Source organism: Elephantulus edwardii, unplaced genomic scaffold (assembly GCF_000299155.1).
Source record: "Elephantulus edwardii isolate Elephantulus edwardi_28Jun2011 unplaced genomic scaffold, EleEdw1.0 scaffold00257, whole genome shotgun sequence".
NCBI lineage: Eukaryota > Metazoa > Chordata > Mammalia > Macroscelidea > Macroscelididae > Elephantulus > Elephantulus edwardii.
Window position 1 is genome coordinate 953,306 of NW_006400007.1, and position 22,850 is coordinate 976,155.

General features: G+C 38.7%; 2 protein-coding genes and 3 pseudogenes across 3 annotated transcripts in view; 4 read left to right on the plus strand and 1 right to left on the minus strand.

The window, feature by feature from the left end:
* The first annotated feature begins 1,575 nt into the window (after positions 1 to 1,575).
* On the plus strand, positions 1,576 to 2,054 carry LOC102870764 (annotated as a pseudogene).
* A 1,900-nt stretch (positions 2,055 to 3,954) lies between these two features.
* Positions 3,955 to 5,338, plus strand: LOC102855051 (annotated as a pseudogene).
* A 2,011-nt stretch (positions 5,339 to 7,349) lies between these two features.
* Positions 7,350 to 22,850, plus strand: part of DHX40 (DEAH (Asp-Glu-Ala-His) box polypeptide 40) — a 59,464-nt gene continuing 43,963 nt past the window's right edge. Inside the window, exons 1-8 of one of the 2 annotated variants that reach the window (XM_006899436.1) lie at positions 7,351 to 7,515; positions 8,294 to 8,461; positions 13,117 to 13,262; positions 14,601 to 14,720; positions 14,904 to 15,131; positions 15,346 to 15,412; positions 16,653 to 16,784; positions 21,802 to 21,901. In XM_006899436.1, coding sequence (XP_006899498.1) covers positions 7,404 to 7,515; positions 8,294 to 8,461; positions 13,117 to 13,262; positions 14,601 to 14,720; positions 14,904 to 15,131; positions 15,346 to 15,412; positions 16,653 to 16,784; positions 21,802 to 21,901 — 1,073 coding nt within the window. In that variant the 5' untranslated portion in view covers positions 7,351 to 7,403. Of the gene's footprint in view, positions 7,516 to 8,293; positions 8,462 to 13,116; positions 13,263 to 14,600; positions 14,721 to 14,903; positions 15,132 to 15,345; positions 15,413 to 16,652; positions 16,785 to 21,801; positions 21,902 to 22,850 lie in introns of both variants that reach the window. The other variant, XM_006899437.1, reaches the window with a different exon arrangement.
* LOC102867926 lies at positions 9,319 to 10,585 on the plus strand (annotated as a pseudogene).
* On the minus strand, positions 11,628 to 11,993 carry LOC102868335 (cytochrome c oxidase protein 20 homolog). The gene has a single exon (XM_006899463.1). The coding sequence runs from the start codon at positions 11,991 to 11,993 to the stop codon at positions 11,628 to 11,630; it is 366 nt and encodes a 121-aa protein (XP_006899525.1).

The following is a 22,850-nucleotide window of genomic DNA, read 5'->3' on the forward strand; positions in this document are numbered from 1 at the left end:
ACAGGAGGCGATTGTTCCTACTTCTTCAGCAGAGCATCTGGTGGATTTGAACCGCACACCTCTGGGATTGCAGTGCAGTTTCCTACCACTAGGCCACCAGAGCTCACCCATTAATAAAATCTTGATCAATCCAGTAGTACCTTGTGAAACTTTATCCAGTATGTCTTTCTTTACCATCTAGTGGAATCTTCCCAAGCTTCAAAGCTCAGTTTAAATGCCAACAAGTTCAAGAAGATTTTGTTCATTACTTTAGTTAGATTTTCCTCTTCTAAATATTTCATCTCCTTTGACTACATGCAATCTCATCTAAGGTTGCTGTGGTTGATATGTGTTGTCATGTTGGAAATGATTCATACCTTATCCTATAGCAGTTTTTAGAGGGTGCAAATCACATGGGAGAAGATTGTGCATCTTTCTCCTGTGGAACAGCCAGGGGATTTGAGTCATCTGCTGTTGGGCAGGGAACACAATCCCTTACCCACTAGGCCACGAGAGTTCTCTTATCAAAGGTAATGGGCACATATTTTTATCACTCTGCAAGGTTATTGAAAAGGAATTTTGGTAGTATGATAGTTATCTGTGTTTCTTAGGCCTGGTTTTAATTGTTTTTGGTCAAACATTCTTCTAAGTGGTATAGCACTGGTCTGTCCATTTGCTGTACAGAGGTAACTTGTGGTTGCTGTGATGCTGAGTACTGTGACACTGATGTGTCAAATGCAATAATGGTTACACATGGTGGACAGTGTTTGGTGGAGATCCTCGATTAAAACCAGCTTGGAAGCAGGAGTGGCATCCACTTCCAAAATAGCTTGCCTCCGGAAAACCCTATGAACTTGGAGAAACAATAAAAGTTATACAAGTGTTCAGGCCTTTTGTTCAGAGTTGCTATGAGTTGTCTACTACTCAATGTCACTTAACAACAAGAATAACTAACAATAGTTAAGAGTTTGGGTGCTAATCCAAAGTTGGAATTTCAGGCTTACCCAGAGGTTTAGTGGGTGAAAGACTTGACAATCTGCTCCCATAAAGGTTCCAGCCTAGAAAACTCTACAGGACAGTTCTATCCTGCCAAATGGGGCCACTTAAAAGGAATAAATGTGACAGATATTAAAAAAGGACATCATGCTGGGAAAGGTAGGGGGTCAGTGAACGAAAAGACGACCCCTGCAAGATGGATTGATACAGTGACTGTGACAATGAGCTGGAGTATGTCAGAGATCATTTGGATGGCACAGAATAGGGCAAGGTTTACATTTAATGCCCATAGGATTGCAGTGAGTCATAGTCAAGTCAATGGTACCTAACTGCAACAATTAAGAAAGAGTACATATGCAAGTCAAACCACAAAAAGATACCATTTCACTCTGACTAGGATTAGAACACAGATACTAACAAGTGGAAGAGAGGATGTGGAGAAATTGGATCTCTCTTCGATTGTTGGTGGGAACGCAAAATGGTACAACCATTTATTACTGATTGAGAGCAATGAGAGCAAATTTGAATCTCTTTCAGTCAGTTGGCTAGGTAGTTGTGTTAAAAATTTCTCTGCATGCCTTTTTCCAAACGGCCGGAAAGATGGCGGACATCCAGACCGAGCACGCCTACCAGAAGCAGCCCATCATCTTCCAGAACAAAAAGAGAGTGCTGTTGGGGGGAAACCGGCAAGCAGAAGCTCCCACGTTATTACAAGAACATCGGTCTGGGCTCCAAGACGCCCAAGGAGGCCATCAAGGGCACCTACATTGATAAGAAATGTCCTTTCACTGGTAATGTCTCCGACCGAGGACGAATTCTGTCTGGCGTGGTGACAAAGATGAAGATGCAGAGGACCATCGTTATCCGCCGAGATTACCTCCACTACATCCGCCAAGTACAATCGCTTCGAGAAGAGTCACAAGAACATGTCCATGAACCTGTCTCCCTGCTTCAGAGATGTCCAGATTGGAGACATTGTCACCGTGGGCGAGTGCCGGCCACTGAGCAAGACCGTGCGCTTCAACGTGCTCAGGGCCACCAAGGCCGCGGGCACCAAGAAGCAGTTCCAGAAGTCCTGAGCCGGACACCACCCTGGATGAAATAAAGCTTATTCTTTCCCATTTAAAAAAAAAAAAATTCTGCATAGGCTCGTGAGTATATCCAGGTCTGTATCTGTTTGTTGAAACCTTCCATTTGTATTCTGTCAATTCCTGCAGCCTTGTTTTTGCCAATGCCTTCGGTGCAGTCTGGACTTCTTCCTTCAGTAACGCTGATAAAGCTTCATCTCAGGTACTTTGAGCATGTTCTAGGACAGGCTATTCCTTGGAGAGGGACGTCATGCTTAGAAAGGTAGAGAGTTGCTCTCTTTGCCACATTAACTGCAAGAATGAAGACCATTCTCAGCAACCAGACTGTCGACATGCCAGAGAATGTTATCGCACAGTTATCGTGAAAGGCCCACAAGGAACCTTGCGGAGGGACTTCAATCACATCAATGTAGGGCTCAGTCTCCTCAGAAAGAAAAAGAAGAGGCTTCGTGTTGACAAATGGTGGGGAAACAGGAAGGAACTGACTATTGTTCACACCATCTGTAGCAAAGTACAGAACATGATCAAGGTTGTTACACTGGGCTTTCATGACAAGATGAGGTCTGTGTATGCTCATTTCCCCATCTACATGGTGATTCAAGAAAATGGATCTCTGGTTGAAATTCAAACTTCTTGTGTGAAAAATACATTCGGAGAGTTTGAATGAGACCAGGTGTTGCATGTTCACTATCTCAAGCCCAGGAAGATGAGTTAATTCTTGAAGGAAATGACATTGAGTTGTATCAAATTCAGCTGCTTTGATTCAGCAAGCTACAACAGTTAAAAACAAGGATATGCGAAAAATTTTGGATGGTATCTATGTTTCTGAAAAAGGAACTGTTCAGCAGGCTGATAAGCTAGGAGTTTTCTAGCTGCAGAAATGAGGCCGGTCAAGTCCTATGCATCTGATTTCAAAAATGCATCTTATTCTGGTATAAGACTTTTTAAATTTGAAAAAAAAAAAAAAGAAAGGTTGAGGGTCAGCAAAAAAGAGAAAGACTCAACATGGATTGATACAATAACTACTGCAATGGGATCAAGTGTGTCAGTGATGATAACATGGGCAGGGTTGGGCAGGGTTCATTCAGATCTGTTCACAGGGATGCAACAACAAAAAATGTGCACTGTAAACTAATTCTTTTTGGTACAGTAAATTTGTGCATTCCCTCCACCATTTTTTTATGCTTCCGAAGTTATTCAATATTTTGTCCAAAGATGCTTTCAGCACTGAAATTCAAGACCTGAGTCTTTTCTTCAGTTCTTTTAGTTTTAGAAATGTCACTTTTCTTTCCTCTTTTTATTTTTTTAGCTCCAGGTCTTTGCACATTTTGTTATAATAGTCAACTTTGTCTTCTTGAACTGCCCTTTGAAATCTGTTCAGCTCTTATTGCATCATTTCTTCCTTTAGTTTTAGCTTCTCTAGATTCTAACAAAAGTTTCAAAGTCACTTCTGACACGTTGTTTGTTCTTTTCTTTTTTCCCCATTTTAAAGTGATCTTTTGCTTTTTTTCATGTATAAAGCCCTTGATTTGCTCATGTACCTTACCTTGTCTGCAGTCGTATGTAGTCAATACTTCAGATATATTCTTCATATGGTTTTTAATTTAGGTGGCATGTGCTAAGAGTTGTATTTTGTCTTTCATAGACTTAATTTCCTTCAGCTTCAATATGAAGTTGCATATAAGCAATTGATTGTCTTTTCCACAGTTAGTCCCAGGCCTTGTTCTGACTGATATTAAATTTCTCCACAGTTTCTTTCCAAAGATGTCATTGTTGATCTGATTGTTATGTATTCCATTTGTTTAGGTCCATGTGTACAGTCACCACTGCTTTTTTAGATAGTATTCACTTAGTCGCTGCAGAGACCTCCACCTCCCGCCGCCTGCGGATCATGGATCCCTGCAAAGTTAGCAAGCTTTGGGCGTTCATCAAGATGTGTAAGCAGGATCCGAGCGTTCACAGCAAGGAAATGCGATTCCTGAAGGAGTGGGTGGAGAGCATAGGTGGTAAAATACCACCTGCTACTCATAAAGCTAAATCAGAAGACAATGCCAAGGAAGAAAAAGCAGAAAGCAAGAAGCCAGAGGAAGACCTAAAGACAGATGAGCCATCAAGTGAGGAAAATAATTTAGAAATTGATAATGAAGGTGTGATTGAACCAGACACTGATGCCCCTCAGGAAATGGGAGATGAAAATGTAGAGATAATGATATGTATCATTAATGAATATATTGTATAATGAATAATTAATGAAATGTAGAAATGGATGAGGCAAATGAGAAGAAAGTGGCTGCCACTGATGCCCTAAATGAAGGTGAGCTTCAGAAAGCCATTGACTTATTCACAGATGCCATCAAACTGAATCCTCACTTAGCCATTCTGTATGCCAAGAGAGCCAGTGTCTTCATCAAATTACAGAAGCCAAATGCTTCTATTTGAGACTGTGACAGAGCCATTGAAATTAATCCCAATTCAGCTCAGCTGTTTAAGTGGTGTGGGAAAGCACACAGACTTCTAGGCCATTGGGAAGAAACAGTACATGATCTTGGCCTTGCTTGTAAAGTGGACTATGATGAAGATGCTAGTGCAATGCAGAACATCGGAGAAAGTATGAAAGACAATATTAAGAGCACGAGACCAAAGAGAGGATGTTGTTGTTTTGTTAAGTGCCGTTGAGTCATAGGTGACTTATAGCGACCCTATGAACGAAAGTCCTGGACACCTGTATAATTTTTGTCCTTTCTCCAGGTCCATAGGGTTTCCAGAGGAAAGCTATTATGGAAGTGGATGCCACTTCTGCTTCCAAGCTTGTTTTAAGTGGGGAGCTCTACCAAACACTGTGCACCATAGGTAACCATTCTCACATTTGACTCAACAGTGTCACAGTGTTAGGCTTTCACCCTATGAAAGACAGGATAGAGAGAGTTAAGAAGGCTCAGGAAGAACATGAACACACCCAAAGGGAGGAAGAAGCCAGGTGATAGTCAGGAGTGCAATATAGTGCTCTTCCAGGTGACTTTCCTGGAGGAGTGCCTGGAAATTTTCCAGGAAAAATGCCTGGAATGGGAGGGGCAGTACCTGGAATCGCAGGAATGTCTGGTCTCAATGAGATTCTTAGTGACCCAGAGGTTCTTGCAGCCATGCAGGATCCAGAAGTTACAGTGGCCTTCCAGGATGTGGCCCAGAATCCAGCAAATATGCCAAATTATCAGAGTAACCCCAAGGTTATGAATCTCATCAGTAAATTGTCATCCAAATTTGGAGGTCAATCATAATTCTCTTTTGACAAATAAAACCCTTGCTGATGGAAAAGAAAAAAAATACTATTCATGTGAAGATTATTAAAAAAATAACTGGAGCAGCACATTGACAGACAACTGCTAGAAGTACAAGTAGGATTCACAAAAGACTATGGAATGAAAGATACCATAGTTTATGTCAAATAGGTCTTGGCTGAAAGAGAATACAAAAAAAAGATGTCCGTGTTTTACTGACTACACAAAAGTATTTGACTGCGTGGATCATAATAAATTATAGATAACAATATGAAGAATAATAATTCCTGAACATGTAATTATATCCATGCAAAAGCAGAACATTGCCGTTGGAGGCACCTTCAAGTTTCCAAGTTTCTTGGGGGTAGGTAGGGCTTTGGCTGATGGCTCAACTTCAAGGTTGAGGTAGGAAAGTAAGTGGTTTCCAGCCTCCATGCTTCCTGTTATGAAGCATCTCCCTCCCCCCTTTTGGTTTATTCTTTCAAACAGAACAAGGGGACAGTTAATGGTTTAAAATCAGAAAAGCTGTGCGTCAGGATTGTATCCTTTATGGAGCTTTGGTGGCCTAGTGGCAAGAAGCTTCACTGTAATTCTAGAGGTGCGCGCTTCGAATCCACCAAATTCTCTGGAGAAGGAGCGACAATTTCCTCCTGTACCAACAGATCTGATTTGACACACTGAAAATTCGAAAAAGGATTGTATCCTTTCACTATAGATATGCAACCTGCATGCTAAGCAAATAATCTGAGAAAGTGCACAATACGAGGAAGAACACTGCATCAGGATCGGAGGAAGTTTCATTAACAGTTTGCACAGTGGGGATAACATAGCCTTGTTTTCTAAAACTAAAGACTTAAATCCCTTACTGAAGAAAATTCAAGCCTCCTGCACAGATTACACCTCAATATAAAGAAATACAACTGTAACAATAAAAAAGTAGAGAAAAGATTGAAGTTGTCAATGATTTCTTTTTAATTCGATTAACAATCAACACCCATAGAAGCAATAATCAAGAAATCAAATGGTGTACTATAGTAGAAAACTGTTATCAACCTTCTGAATGCTAAAGGGCAAGGACGTCAGTAAGAGTAAGACATGCCTGACCATGGTATTTTCAATTCCTTCAAATGCTTCTAAAAGTTGAGCAATAAACAAAGAAGACTGAAGAATTAACTAATTTAGATTATGGTGTTGGTAAAAAACACGGAATATAGTATGAACTGCCAAAAGAATGAACAAATCTGTCACAAATGCAGCCAGAGGGCTCCTTAGAAGCAAAGACAGAATTACAGTGTTCCGGGATTGCAGAAAGGTTTAAAAATCCCCCCCCCCCACTCCCCTTTTGTTGCTTTATTGCCCAGTGGTGGGCTAAGGGGGGGGGCGGAATGGGAAGGGAGGGGAAAAAGAAATAGGAAAAGAAAGAGTCCTAAAAAGAGAAGTAGCAGAGTGCAGCAACCTACATTTTGGACACTGCAGAACTAGAAGTAGCTATGCACCACAGATATTTCATCAGGGTATGAACAAACTAGAGTAAGATGTTGGAAGGGGCACTAACTAGCACGATTCCTATTCCTTGCAGAGAGTCAACTCAAAAATTGGCTGTCGTAACCGCTGTGGCTGGAAAGCACCCAACAATAACAACTATCGCCATTGTGGCTGAGAATGTGTGTGTCGTTGCATTTCTCATAGCTAGCCGTTTTCGCAGGCTGTAAATTGCACCGGAGGAGACTGCCCTGGAGCTTCTGGGGCATTTGAAATGCCTGAAAGGCTCTGCCTTTGGATTAGTAGTACAACAAGCTACATATTACGCCACTGCAAACAATACTTGAAACAAAAGCGGCTTCGAGTCCTAGCAGAGGCCTCAGCCGTCCCACCCTTCTCGCGGCTGGTGGCGCAGGAAGCGGTTTCCGGCTGTGCACGGCACGTCACCGGGCATCTCCCCCGCCCCTCTCTTCGAGTCGCACGCGCGGAAGTAAACACCAACGTCATCAGGTAGCGTCTTCGCCTTTCTCCTCCCATCTTCCCGGATCAGTGGACGTGCTCACCTTTGCTCTGGGCCAGGTCTATGTCCCGGTTTCCCGCCGTCGCGGGCAGGGCGCCAAGGCGGCAGGAGGAAGGTGAGCGGTCAAGAGACCTTCAAGAAGAGCAGCCCTCGGCTGGTAACATCTCTGATAGAGGTGCGGTCCACGGGACGCGGTGGAGAATAATGGGAGTTACGGCATGGGGGTTTGAAGGGATGAAAGTCCGTATTTGGGAGGCAACGTAAGGGATAAGAGAAAAATGTAGCTTTCTCCTTGTCCTCATGTCCGGAGGCGAACTTGCGTCTAGGGAGCACTTTGCCTTAGAGGGAGGAGGTCCCAGACACAAGTTAGGCAAAACCCCTACTAACCTCAACGCCTAGATACATTGTGTTCTTAAACAAGCTCATAAAGCCTTTGTTCCCTGCCCACTCACTCCCCTCCCTCTGGCTGCCAGCCTGCCTTTGGTACGGTATGAAGGGAGCCAGTTTCCAGGAGCCAGTTTCCATGGTTACCTACCACTTGGCCTTCTGGGATATCAGTCACTTTGAGCAGGGACCTAACTTGAATCAAGAATCAGAAGCAAACACAGGTGGTTTCGAATTCAGCTGAGAATTTTCTGCAAGTACTATTCCAGTTTTCTATTTTAGAAAATTTGGTCTTTGTACATATATGTAAGAATGTATGTATATATGTTGTGTTGTGCAAGACCTCCATTGTCAAGAAGTCTAAGTCATGCATGTGAAAGTGCTTAAATTTCATCAGAAACGTCTTAGGGGCTTACTTAAGAATGGAAATGGTAATTTCAGTGGGAAATCATGGATTTATTCCTTCCAGTTTTAAAATTCTATTTTTCTCTTTTTCAGTTCCAGAAAATTGAGTCAAGGGTATCTTTATGAATTTTTTTAATTGCATAATTGTTTTTCTGTTATTACAGAAGAAAAAGGATGCACATCACAGGAAGGAGGAACTACTCCAACTTTTCCTATTCAGAAGCAAAGAAAAAAGCTTATCCAAGCTGTGAGAGACAATTCATTCCTTATTGTTACTGGAAATACAGGAAGTGGTAAAACAACTCAACTTCCAAAATATCTGTATGAAGCAGGTAATTTTATTGTGGGATAATGCTAATAGTAGTAGTTTGTGTTTTTTAAAGACTGATAGGACTTCTATACTGTGCAAATATCCACAAAAATATCCGTATCTATATACATTAATCTGGAACTAGCATACAAGAAGGTAATAATTTTTTGAAAAATGTTTTTTTAAGCATGGCAGAGAATGCGACAGCCGTTTTATATTGTGCTGCACTGTACACCCAACGGCACAAGGTTCAAATCCTCCAGCTGCTCTGCAGAAAAAAAGATGGGCAGTCTCCCATATGATTTATTGCCTCTGAAAACCCACTGGAGGGTCAGCTAGAGTCTGTTCCAACTTAGATAGCACGTAACAATTAACATTTGTTTGCTGTAGAATGTCTCACTTTAGATTGATCCATAAGGAGTTGAAATGATATTTAAGAAAAGGGAAGGGGAAGGATAAGTTGATGTTTATTACTAATGTTAGTTATGTTTTAGTTTCTTCTCAAGAACATTATCAGGTAAATATTATTGTGTGACTGCTAGAAATGTGCCATTAAACTTTCTCTTTAAAATTATATTTTAAGTACGAAAAAAAAATGTTCTACATGATTCATGTAAAAAAACCCCCAAACACCCAATTTTAACTTACATAAACTTTCACTAGCATGTCAATTCTAAATGCCATCTATTAAGACGCACTGCTATTTTATATGCTGTGACAAAACAAAATTATCCTTATTAATAGTTCCAACCTGTTTCTGGAGTGTTAAAAATATAAAAAGTTAGTGTAGATGACCTAGGGAGCTGTGGTAGCCTAGTGGCAAGAAGCTGAGTGCAATCCAGAAGACATGGGGTTCGAGACCACTAGCTGCTCTGCGGGATGTCTCTGACAACCTGCCGGAGGTCGGTTCATACTCTACAGTACACAGCGACAACAGGTGACCTAATAAGTAGGGAGTGCATTCTTTTTTAAAAAAAATGTAATTATTTTTTTGTGTGTGTACCATCAATTTGGATCTACAGGAGGAGATTGCCCCTCCTTCTCCAGCGGAGTGTCTGGTGAATTTGAACCATGCACCTCTGGGATTGCAGTGTAGCTTCTTGCCACTAGGCTACCAGAGCTCCTGGGAGTATACTCCTAACTGGTGGTTCACATCCACGAGTGGCTCCAAGGGAGAAGATGAGAAGTCTTCTGCCCAGCAATTTACCCTCCCCCAGGAGAGGGTCAAGTATGAGTCAGTTTTGACTTGCAAGCAACGAATTGTGTCGTTGTTAGGCGTTTTTTAAATACAAGAGGTGCTAGTAGAAACGTCACGCTCTGCCTGACCGCTCTCTTTAGATGTGTGTGTCGTCCCCTGCCCCCCTCCCCATTCATCCAGCTGGTGTATGTCTCTGTCTCCCAGGAAACAACCAAAATAAGGAAACAGGATGAAGAGGAAAAAGAAGAAATTGTATTGCAATCACAAAAGCCACATTTGCAAGAATCTGCCCAAAAACATGAAAGTGCAGACCAGAGAGAAGGTGCTCTAGCAAATGCTGGCTGGAAGAAGGAGAAGTTTTTCACGAGAAATTTGGGCAAAAAAGAAAAAGTTCTCAATCTGGTGATAGGGTTTAGGCAGCAGAGGAGTATCTAAATGGTGTAGATCACAACAGTTGTGAGTCAAATGAACAGGATTCAGCCAAGAAAAGAGGCTGAAGAATGAGAGGATCAAGTTTGTGGGTAATTTGCCCATTACATGTAATAAGCTGAAATCTTTTTTCGGAGAATATAGGTAGATTCTGTAGTTTAGTTCTCTGGTTCAGCAGAGGGTATATTATCTAAAATATTGGCAGCAGGAAAGCATGAAATTCATCCCTATCAAAAAATATTAATGCTTATGTTTAAGGATGAGAGTGCTGCTCAGAAAGTGTTGAAAATAAATGGGACCTATATCACATATAGATTCCATATCAAAGTTAACCTCTCATCTGAGGCTTTGTCTAGGGGAAAGCCACCAGTGTTTGTAGGGAATCTCCCTTAAAAGATCAAAGAGTCTGCTGTGGGGAGCACTTCTTAGACTGCAGCAGTATTGAGGCTATTGAGAATCGTTGTATAGGACTAGGTGACTGGAGTAGGGAAAGGCTTTGGCTATGTTCTTTTTTTTTAAATTAAATTTAATGAACGTTTACAGAGATTTTGGATTTCCATACAGCTGTGTTTTCTTTGAGAATACATATTCACCTTGCTCTAAAATAATTCTGAGCTGATGGGAAGTCAACTCAGAATCATTCATTCTGTTAATAATGAAAAACAAATAACAAAACTCAAAGCCGGCTTTGAAGAACACCAGCAAACCAAAGCAAGGACTTAGATTGGCTTCAAAACATGCAGGAGAACATTCTAAAACTGTATTTATAGAAGAAAAGGCAGAGAACTAAAAAGAAAAAGGACAGAAGACTATGATATCCGAAGCACAAAAACTGGAAGCTGTGATGATCTAAAGGGCTTGGGTTTTTGTTGTTTGTTTTTAATACACTGAGTCATGCTAATAAAAGTGTGTTAACCTGTGGGGATGAGAGAAATGCTAGTAGAATCTAGAGCTCTGGTGGCCTAGAGGCAAGAAGCTACGCTGCAGTCTGAAGGCGTGTAGTTCGAGGCCACCAGCTGCTCTTCAGGAGAAGGATAGGCAATCTCCCGTGTGATTAACTGCCTCTGAAAACCCACCAAAGGGTCAGCTATGGGTCGGTTCCGACTCTGGTTTACAGCAGCAGCAGCAAAGTATAGTCTATGGAATTTAACATTTTTAAAAATCTGGTTTTTATTACTGTGACAGAGGTGAATTGATTTTAGAAAGTCAAATTTCTAGGCATTAAAAAAATACTGGCTTATTAAAAAAAACAACTGGCTTATTTTTTACGCTGGAGTTGAAAACAAGCAAACTGGGGGCAAAACCCCAAATCTAGTTAGAAATACACACTCTTTACTATTTTTTTTTTACTAGACTTTACAGTTTTATTCTTAGCACACACTTCCAGTAAATTAAATTTACTTTCTCAGAAAGTGAGGCACGTAACACAGGGCCACCAGAATATCTGACAGGTACTGGTAGTAGTGAAGATGGCTTCATTTCCTTTGTATGTAATTGGGTGATTTGTGCACTTGATCTCGGCTCTGTCCGTTGGTCTGAGAGCTGTATTGATGGTCTCTGCTTATGGCTGCTCAGCTGTTGTGCTGTTCTTGGTTTTCCTTTCAGGATCAAGGTGGGTGCTTTCATATAAAATCTTATTTTTAATACCTTCTCTGGTAATTCTTTCCTGGATTCTTAGTTTTGCACAATTATACCTACAATGGAACCAGTATCCTAAAGTCACCAAAATAAATCCTCCTACTCCAACATGACATGATCTTCTAATTTTGCTCGTTAATAAAAAATGTCCAAGGCCAGCCACAACAGATCCTAACGAACCATACAGTACTGAGTCACGTGCACAGGGAATGTTCTGGACATCTAAAATTCCTAGAAGCTTGAAGGACTTCCTCTTCCCGGGCTCACCAGCTTCAGACTCGGCGACCATGGCGACGACCACGCCCCTAGCGGACGCTCTATTTTTAATTAGTATGTAAAATTTCATAGTATAAATGTAATATCAAATCTACTGCCATCATGTCAGCTCCAAACTCCCATTGGGTTTCCAACACTGATAGATTTAATAGAGCATGTTATTAATTTGGAGAATTTTCTTTTGTAAACATTTGAGCCTTTATTTGAGCTGTGGTGATTTAGCTCTGTTAAAAAAAAAAAAACACCACCACAACTGTTGCCTCATAGTTTATTCTGACTCATAACGACTTTGTCAGATGAGTAGAACTGCCTTGTAGAGTTTCCAAAGCCGTAATCTTTATGGATTCTGTATAGAATTCATACATCTCAACATAAAAAAAAAACCCAAAAATTCTCACTACTAGACTAATAGACAGCATCGAGATAGGTGGAGAAAAAATTGAAAATGTTAGTCCTTTCATTTTGCTTGGATCCACACTCAATACCCAGGGTATTAGCAGTATGGAAATCAAAAGATAGATTGAATTGGGAAAAGCTGCTGTCCAGGACCTCTTCATAAGTGCTAAGGAAAAAGGATGTCGGTTTAAAAGACTTAAAATGTGCCTAATCTAAGCCATGTTCTTTTCAGTTGCTTTATATGCATCTGAAATGTAGACAGTGAACAAGGATGACTGTAAGAATCAATGCCTTTGTATTGTGGTATTGGAGAAAACTGAGTGTCTCATGACTGCCAAAAAAACTGTAGCCAGTGTGGTCCTTAAAGGCAAGGATGGTGAAACTTTGTCTCACATAATTTCAGTGTGTTATCAGGAGGGACCAATTCTTGGAAGAGGTATCATGTTTAGGAAGGTAGGGGATCATAGAAAGGAAGACCCTCAGTGAGATGGCAGGATGGGGCAGGAAAGGGCAGGTTCAGATCTGTTGTTCATGGGGTCCCTCTAATGAGTCCTCGTTGACTTGAAGGTACCGAACAACAAAGGAGTGGTCTTCGTGGACACAGTCTCCGTCATCTTTCTCTTGTTGCAGTTGGTGGTTTTGGACAGCTGAGCCCTTTAGTATTGTACTATCAGAACTCTTAGCTCTAGTAGAAAAAAGTAATTGTTAACATTTTGGTTTTTTATTTCTTGTTGTGATAGGATTTTCACAACATGGTATGATTGGTGTAACTCAGCCACGAAAAGTAGCTGCCATATCCGTTGCTCAGAGGGTTGCTGAAGAAATGAAATGCACTTTGGGATCCAAAGTAGGATACCAAGTTCGTTTTGATGATTGCAGCTCTCAGGTACAAAACTCATGTTCTTATTCTTTTAATTACTATAAGTTTCTTAAAGATAGGTGGACACAGTTGTGAAAGGTTTTCATTTAAACTCCCACATGTTTTAAAGAAACAAAGCCTCAGAATAGAATTCGTTTTGGTTTCCCGCTGTTAATACTTTAGTTCTGGAGAAGACTAGTTCATCCTCATTTTTCCCTTCTCAATTAGTCCATTACAGTTATACTTCTCTTTCTCTTTCTTTTTTCTTTTACTTTCTCTTTCATTCCCTATTTATTTTTTTTTTTTTTTTTTTGCTGTAAGGATTTTTTTATATGGTAGATTATGTTCTTGTAGTGAATTAAAGTCTGACAATTAATGAAGTCAGCAAGTAAATACATTAATCTTTTTCTGTTTGCATGGCAACAAGTTTATGAGGCAAGGATGGTTAAACTTGATCTCACATACTTTGGGTATGTTGTTAGGAGGGGCCAGTCCTGGGAAAAGACATTTATGCTTGGAGTGATGAAGGTTCATCCAAAGAAAGGAAAACCTTTGACAAGATGGATTGTCACAGTGACTGACTATATCATCGGGCTCAAGTAAATTAGAGATGATAAGGATGGCACAAAATAGGGCACAGTTCAGATCTGTTGTTCCTAGGGTCACTGTAAGTCATAGTTGACTTGATAGCACTTAATGACGACAGTTAGAAGTTTGTAATTGTTTCCTTTTTAATAATGAATAGAATTAGATTCTAACAGGATTTCCTAATCTTGTACCAGAAATGAAAGAATCTCTGATTTATGTATGATTCCTAATAAAAATGCCCATCAAATGTGGCACAGAATAACTTTGTCCAGAGAACTATCTTGAGGATTTTTCCTTCTCTCTTTTCTTCCCTTGCCTTCCTACCCCTACCCCTGATCTAATGCTGGTGGAGTGACACTATTTTTCATTGGTGAACAGGCAGGAAAGAGTGAGTGAAAGGAAAGTTTCCCATTTCCTCTTATCTATAACTCTGCTTCTCTTAATATTCAAAAAAATGACCGAAACAAAAAAGATGAGTCCCACTTCATTGTTCTCCACAGCTTTTTCACACCTGAAGCTAGTGCATTACCTTACGATTGTCTGTTGGCTTTCTCTAGTTCCTTCTTGCCCATCGTAGTTTCTCATCCCTTTCTCTGTTCAGATCACCTTTTCATAATTTGCCATCCACATTGGACATTATAATACTCTCTTTTATTTTTATTTAATGGAATTAGTTTTATTGCCTCCTGTCTGTCTCATTTTGGGGAAAATTTAGTTGGAGTAAGTAAGGAAATTCCATGAAACTAACTTGGTATAATTCTGCTGTTTGAATATTAGGAAACAGCAATCAAATACATGACTGATGGATGTTTATTGAAACATATTCTGGGAGATCCAAGTCTTACCAAATTCAGTGTCATCATTTTGGATGAAGCCCATGAAAGAACTTTGACTACAGTGAGTATTTTTTGTTTTTTATTAGCAAGTTGATCATTTCGTTATAGCAGCAGTTTTTTGCTGTATAGAGAATTGTCTTCTCTTATATTTTAATCTACTAAAGTAGTAGTTGTTTGGCTAAGGTACATTGAAATAATTTGGCATTTAAATTTTTTACTTTCTATAAGTTTGCTCTTCTTTCAGGATATCTTATTTGGTTTATTGAAGAAACTGTTTCAGGAGAAGGCTCCTAATAGGAAGGAGCATTTAAAGGTGGTGGTGATGTCAGCAACTATGGAATTAGCCAAGCTGTCTGCTTTCTTTGGAGATTGCCCAATTTTTGACATCCCTGGAAGACTTTATCCTGTCAGAGAGAAATTCTGCAATTTGATTGGTCCACGAGACAAAGAAAACACTGCATATATTCAAGCGGTATTACTTGCCATCCTCTTTGCTTCTTTTTTATATTTATTATTTTAGTTACCTGAGTTTGATGACTCCTTTGTTCTCTTTACTAATTTATTGACAACCATCATGGTTCCTGGAACTTTTGAGAGCTCTTATTTTTCTGTGGAGCGGGAAGAGTTAGTGGTAGGGAAATAACTACAGTGTGACTAGCAAATTATGCTTCTGCTTCTTTCTTTAGATTGTGAAAGTGACCATGGATATCCATTTGAATGAAATGGCTGGCGATATCTTGGTTTTTCTCACTGGTAAGCATTCAGTACCTGGTTTTTAAATGCTTATTGTTTTAAGAACAGCATGTCGCAAGAGTGCCACTTCTTCTCATCTGTTATCCAATTTTTTTTATGTTTCTCTGTATAGTTTTAAATATAAAATCTATGAAATAATTCTGCACTTAGAAGAAGATGATCCCGGATGAGATGGATTGATACAGTAACTGGGGCAAAGGGGGTAGGTGTGTCGGAGGCAGTGACACTGACTCAAGACAGTGCAGACCTCAGAGCTGTTGTACGTCGGGTGCTATGGTGACTCGATAGCAACAACAACAACAATAAGAAATATCAGACTTGTTAGTAAATACGTGTAAAGCATCTTTTAATTAAAGATGCTAACTTACACCATCTACATAACTTAGAGCATCAGCTGTTACCATACTGAACAGTGTTGGGTGGATCTGAATGCTTAATTCCATTATTTCAAAAGTCATTAAACATCACCTTTCTTCTTTGAATGCTGGAATGGTGCTGTTGTGATCACCGTAGATAAGGTGTGGAGTTCCTGGCTCATAGACACGTCTAGCAGTTTTTTGGAGATCAAAAATAAAACAGTTAAATCACAAACTGATGTGATTCCTTAAGTAGCAGCATCTTAACTAACAGGAATGAGTCATTTCATTGCTCACCTCTCTGCTTTGTACTGTCATAAGTGAAACACAACAACTTCTTTGACTTTTTTTTTTAGTTAAGTATTTAAAGACAATATCTTATTCAAGCAATAGCTCACTGACTCAGAATTCCCTGTGTTAACAATTAAAATGTTGAAGATTACAGTTACATTTATTCCTTTAGAGAGTTCAGTTTATTAGGAATTGGTTTGTTTTTTCTCTCTTGAATTTAACTGTTGAGATTTGGTACATGCATGGTAAAAGTACTTTGTACTCATTTTCTTTAGAGAAAATGAGCAATTTAGAGAGCTCTGTTGGTATAATCCGTAGGTGGTTGAGCTGCTAATCCATCTTCTCTGGAGTTTTGAATCCATTAGCAGTTCTGTGTGAGAAAGATTTACAGTCCCCTCCCATTTAATTTACAGCCTCCAAAAACCCCTGAAGGGTCAGTGATGAGTTGGTTTGGATTCGATGGCAATGAATTTGAGGGATTTTTTATGTTGTTTTGTTGTTACTTAATCTAGAAGCAGTGTGGGTTTTTTTCTGCTTAGCTTTTAATCAGTTTTGCTGTTTAATTTCTGATATTTTTTTCCTCCCCATTTCAGGCCAGTTTGAAATCGAAAAAAGTTGTGAATTGCTCTTCCAGATGGCTGAGTCTGTAGATTATGATTATGATGTTCAAGATACCACTCTAGATGGCTTACTAATATTACCCTGTTATGGATCTATGACAACAGGTAATTCCTCATTAAAATGGAAAATTTGCTTAATTTTTTAAAATTTATTAAGTGATGCATACACAGAAAAATATAGATCATAAGTAATTATATAGGTCATAAGTTATTTATGTGGTAACTTTCAGAAAACAGCTTATCCTTTGTCTTTGTAACCAGAGCTATGAAACAGAACTTAGCAAGACCTAGTATCTCATAGTAGAAGTAATTCTATTTGTGAAGTATTTTCATGTTTATTCACTTTTTTCCAGAGCCTTGGAGTAGCTTGTGTTGTCGCCTAGTAGAACAGAAACATCAGATATAATTTCTTGATCATAATGCTGTAAATCAACCCTCATTTTCTATACTACAGAATTTCTGATCATGAGTATTCAAATATATCAAAGATTAACAGACTTTTAAAGTAACTGCATGTTACATAGTCTGCTTTTCAATAATCTTATTCTTGTGAATTTTAAAAAACAAGTTATAAAAAGTTCAAATTTCAGATCACCAAAGATATGGTTATGATAGTGTATAGAAAACCCTAAGGATTCAACAAAAACACCATTAGAGCTAGTGGATCAACTTAGTAAGATACAAGATCAATATCTAAACAATCAATAGGACTCCTCTACAGTAACAGAAAGAACTCATAAAAGGAAACCAAGAAAACAGTACCATTTACAATAGCCAACAACAAACGTAGTTTGACATTTCCTCAGAAAAATGAACATAGACATTTCATCTGACCCAGCTATTTCACTGCTTGGAATATACTCTGAGAAAATGAGAATCAGGGCACCAATAGAGAGTTTTATACCAACGTTCATAGCATTATTCACCATCGCAAGAACATGGAACCATCCCAAACATCCAACCATCGTTGAATAGATTGAGAAATTAAAGTATTTACATGATGGAATGCTATGCAGCATGCAGGAACAATGATTTTTAAAATCACTACTTAACTTGGGAGGGACTGGAGAGTATTATGCTAAGTGAACTAACTCAGTCCCATAAATATTGTACAAGACGATTATTGTAGAAATAGATAACCAGCATAACGTGTATGAGGATCCATGGAGGGAGGGTGGGAGCAAAGTGGTGAGGACAGGTGAGGGAGAAGGGTAATCAATGGGTCATGCAATTTGATGGGTGGAGGGAGAGTTGGGTAAAGGAAATGGGAAAGATCCAGTGTGAGAAACAATGTATATAAGCTTTGTAAGTAAGTCATTATAAAATAAAAAATGTTCTTAAAAAATAATTTTTAAAAAGCCATAAAAAAAAAGTTCAAATTTTTACTGTTCTGAAATTTGACCAAAATTAAGTATTGTTGAAAGAGGTAGAGAATTCTTTCATAAAACTGAATTATTTTGAAATTTGATTTGCAAAACTGAAGGGAAACTGACCACAGCCTCCTATTTGGAGTTCAGATAATATTAAACAGGTAAAAATACTTTTATGTTTTGTGATTATGTTGGTTGATTTTATCCTTATATTTACAGAGTTTGGGAATAAATACATTGGTAAATAACCATAGAAAATGTGTTATTTTAGAAATATCTTTTGTGAATTTGGCCCTGACTCTGGAAGTTGTTGAGCACAGATCTCTCTACTTTGAAGGGAATGCTTAGTGTGATCATTTGTTTTTTTTAGACTTTTGTTTTCTGGATACTTACTTTTGTGATTATTACAGTTTACTTTGCAAAAGATAATTCAGAATCCGTTGTGGTTGCTTTGTTACTGACCACAGTATATTTTCTTCTACGTAAGTGAATTATTTTCTTCATACCGACCTATTGAAAATAATTTTTTTTGTATTTGCTAATGCCTCATTTAGTTCTATATTTGCTAACACTTCATTTAACTTCTTGAAATCTGATTGTATACTGTGAATAGTTACTGATGACCTCTCCTTGTTCTTCAAATTTTATGTATATTTACTTTCATTTGTATCCTAACTCTCATACTAATGATAGTCTCCTAATGAAATGCTGTCTTCTGGGATAGTATTTAATTATCCAGTTCTTCTGACCACTGCCTTTTGAGGCTGCTTACTCCTTTTCCTTCCTTCTAAATGTGGCTATTTCTAAAGGTTTCATCTTTAGCTTGCTGGTTTTTGTTTGCTTGGGGTTTTGTTGGTTTTTTTAACGTATTCTTTATTTGGGGGAAATTGGCTCCTGGGAATCATGTCACTTCTCCACGAATGACTCTTGGAAGCTTTCTCTAGTTCAGGTCGTTCTTTTGCTCTTAGAGGTCCAGGGCTTTCTCATTGGGCGTTACTCAAGCAAATGGCACCTCCTACAGATTTCCCTTTATCACCCAGCTCTTCTTAATCTACTTTTTTTGCCACTGCTAGAGTTGTGACCCTCAGTATGCTTTCATGAGTTGTTACTATAACTTGCTAACTTGTTTTCCCTGATTTATCTTCCTGTTTTATTGTTGTGTATTTGTCAAGTCAGAACTGACCCATAGATGACCCTCCAGTGGTTTTTCAGAGACAATAAATCTTATGGGAGGAGATTAACTATCTTTCTATCACAGAGCGTCAAACCATCAGTCATTAGTTTGGCAGGCAGTTACTTACCACTAAGCCATAAGAGTGCCTTAAAAGCTTCAAGAGAGGAAAAAAACCCAACCCAAGATTGGGAATCAAAATGACATGAGACAGCACCGTGAAAGCTAGAATCTAATAAAGCAGTGATTCCCACTATAGAACTTTATACCTAGCCATACTTTCGATTAAGTGTGAGGACAGAATAATGTTATTTGCATTTGTACCAAAAAAATTCTCTTTAATAACAAAAAGACAACACAATTTAAAAATGAGTAAAGGATTTGAATATAAGTGTTTCCAAAGAAGATCTACAAATGGCCAATGAATGTAGAAAAAAGGTACTTCATTAAACGTTAGAGAAATGGAAACCAGAATCACAATGGGATAGAATTTACATTCACCAGAATGGCTATTAGAAAATAAGAGAGTCTGTTGAAGATGTGGAGAAACTTTAAACTTCATCAATTGTTGCTGTAGAGAATAATTTAGCTTTTTCCTTTTTGAGAAAGCTACTGAAAGATACCATCAGAATGAAATAAGGGGGTAGGAGGAAGGTCTGAAACCTAGGGCATGGGATATAATACAGAATGAGACAAATAGAAATGCTTGTTATTAGGTGCCTTCTAGTCAGGCACAACTCATAGTGACCCTGTGAACAGTCATTCTGAAACCTGCCCAGTCCTGTGCCATCCTTATCATCTCTGAAACACTAGAACCCACTGCTGAAGTCAGTGTCAAGTCATCTCATTGGCGGTCTTCCTCTCCTCCTCTCACCCTCTGTCTTTCCAAGCATGATGTCATTTTCCAAGGAATAGCTCCCCGAACTACATGTCCAAAGTATGAAAAGTGAAGTGTGGTCAACCCTGCCTCCAAGGAACATTCTGACAACACCCTTTCCAGTACATACCTGTTTGTTTTTTGGCAGTCCATGGGATATTTAGTACTCTTCTCCAGCACCACAGCTCAAAGGCATCAGTGCTTCTGTCATTCTTACTTGTTGTACAGCTCTCTAATTCATAGCAGATGATTGAGAAAACCATGGCCTGAATCAGGGGCACCGTAGATTTCAAACTGACATCATTGCTTTTCATTATTTTAGAGAGGTCCCCAACAGTCAGTCCTCAACTGACTTGCCCCGTGCAGTACATCTCCTGATTTCCTGACTGCTGGTACCAAAGATGTTGATTCACTTGTTCTGCTATTGTAACATTTACCAATCCATTGAGACTTAACTTTTCCCATCCGTAATTTATCTCCTGTCCTTAGTCATTTCATTGTAAATATTTTTAAAATCTCTTTCCATGTCTCCTGTTTAACCTGGAAGCAAAGCAAGGGCAAGTCACTCTTTCCACTTATTTCACAGCTGCTATCCCACTAACATCATGTCAGTTCTCTTAATGACCCTGTAGGACAGAGTAGAACTGCTGATAGAATTTCAAAGTTTAAATCTTTACAGAAGCAGACTGCCTTCTCTTTCTTCCATCAAGTGATTGGTGTAGGTTGAACTGCCAGCCGTCTTTTTTTTTTTTTTTTTTAGCTAAATGCCTACAGTTTTACCTATAGTGCCAGCAATTGGGTACTTAGAAATATTTTCTAACTTGCATGGCTGTTCATTCTTTTTTTTTCTTATTATTTATTAGACAAGCTTGTTTTTCATGTACATTAATCAGTGCCCTTTGGTTCTCAAGTGTATCTTTCGTCTTTGCAAGAGACTGTTGTTGTGTGCCATTGAGTCAGAACTATTAGCTGACCCTCCAGCAGGTTTTCCGAGCCAGTAAATCTCATGAGAGGAGAATTCCCATCCTCTTCTGTGGAGCAGCTGGTAGATTCAAACTGTACTTCTAAATCACTTGGACTGTACCTTATATTCACAGAAGACTGATTAGCTCACTTTGAGAGGATAGCAATCTGTAATGCAATAAACTGTGGCCAGAGAAGCAAGGTGTCCTACTACAAGCGTGGCTGATGACACCTCCCCTACCAGAATGTATGAATAATAGAAATGAGTAGTGTAATGTTAATTTCTCTAGAGAGGCAGGCAGTCATGAGTTGTGCAGATACTCCCAAAAAGTAAAAACTGCTTGGCTAATTAATCCTTCAAGTAGAGATCTTTAATCTATTAACCTTGTGGATGGGCTTCATAGAGTTTCTGAAAATCCTGGTACTGTTTGAGAGAAAGAAAAATTATGCCTTTTAATGGAGAGGAGATCTTTATATAGCCTCTAACAAATCTATAACCTTCATAAAAGACGGCTATAATTTTTTTTTCAGCTATAATGATTCCATATATATGGTTCCATGAAACTAGAAATCCTAACAGTGAAAATTGAGGAAAAAATTGTTTTACTAATACTATCATATTTATAATTGAAGATCACTAAAAGAAAAGGAAAACAATGTAAAGAAAATTCTCAAAAACTTAAATTTTACAGATACGTCTTGTAAATTAGTATCTTTTCTTTATATACATATATATTTTAGATCAACAGAGGAGAATCTTTTTGCCACCTCCACCTGGAATTAGAAAATGTGTCATATCCACCAATATTTCTGCAACATCTTTGACAATAGATGGAATCAGGTAAAGCTTTTGAAATGAAATTTCTCTTAAAGCCAAGAAATCCGTGAGCTAAATATAAGACATGAAACTTTAAAACAAAACAAAACAAAAAAACCACCCACAACAAAACAGCATTGTAGCATTTGTTTCTCTCCATTTTTTGTTAATTTGACTCTCCCCTACTTTTTTTATTTTCTCCTAGTTTATTTACAAAATTTGAGTACAAATTCTTTCTTTTTTTTTTTTTTCAAACAAATTCTTTCAATTTCCCTCACACCCCTACCCATCAAATCGTACAACCTGATGATTAATCCCCTTTCTCCCTGCACATCCACATCCCTCTGCATCCAACCTCTCTCACCCCTCTTGGATCTTTATACTCATTCTACAATAATGGTTTTATACAATATTTATCCTTGTGGAGCAGAGTTAGTTCATTCACGCAACATAACGCTCTTTAGTCCCTCCCAAGTTAGGTAAGAACTTGGAAAATCATTGTTCCTGTGTGTTACATAATATTCCATTGTGTGAATGTACCATACTTTTCAATCCATTCGTTTGTGGTTGGACCTTTGGGCTGTTTCCATGTTTTTGTGATGGTGAATAATACTGCTATGAACATTGTTGTACAAATCTCAGTTTGTGCCTCAGTTCTCATATTCTCAGGTTATTTTCCAAGTAATGGAATAGCTGGGTCATATGGAATTTCTGTGTTCAGCTTTTTTTTTTTAAATGAATTTTAATGAACATTTACAGAGACTTTGGATTTCCATACATTCATTGTTGCATTTTTTTCCCTGCCCACCCCTCCCCCTAGTTCGTACTTCTCTTTGAAAAGTAAAAGAAAAATTATTTCATTGGTATAGAATTCCCCCACTCCCACCCCAGTACACTCCACTATGCAACTTTCTTTCTGGACTCTTGTCATAACCATAATACCCAATCATATATCCCTTTCAAATAATTCTCT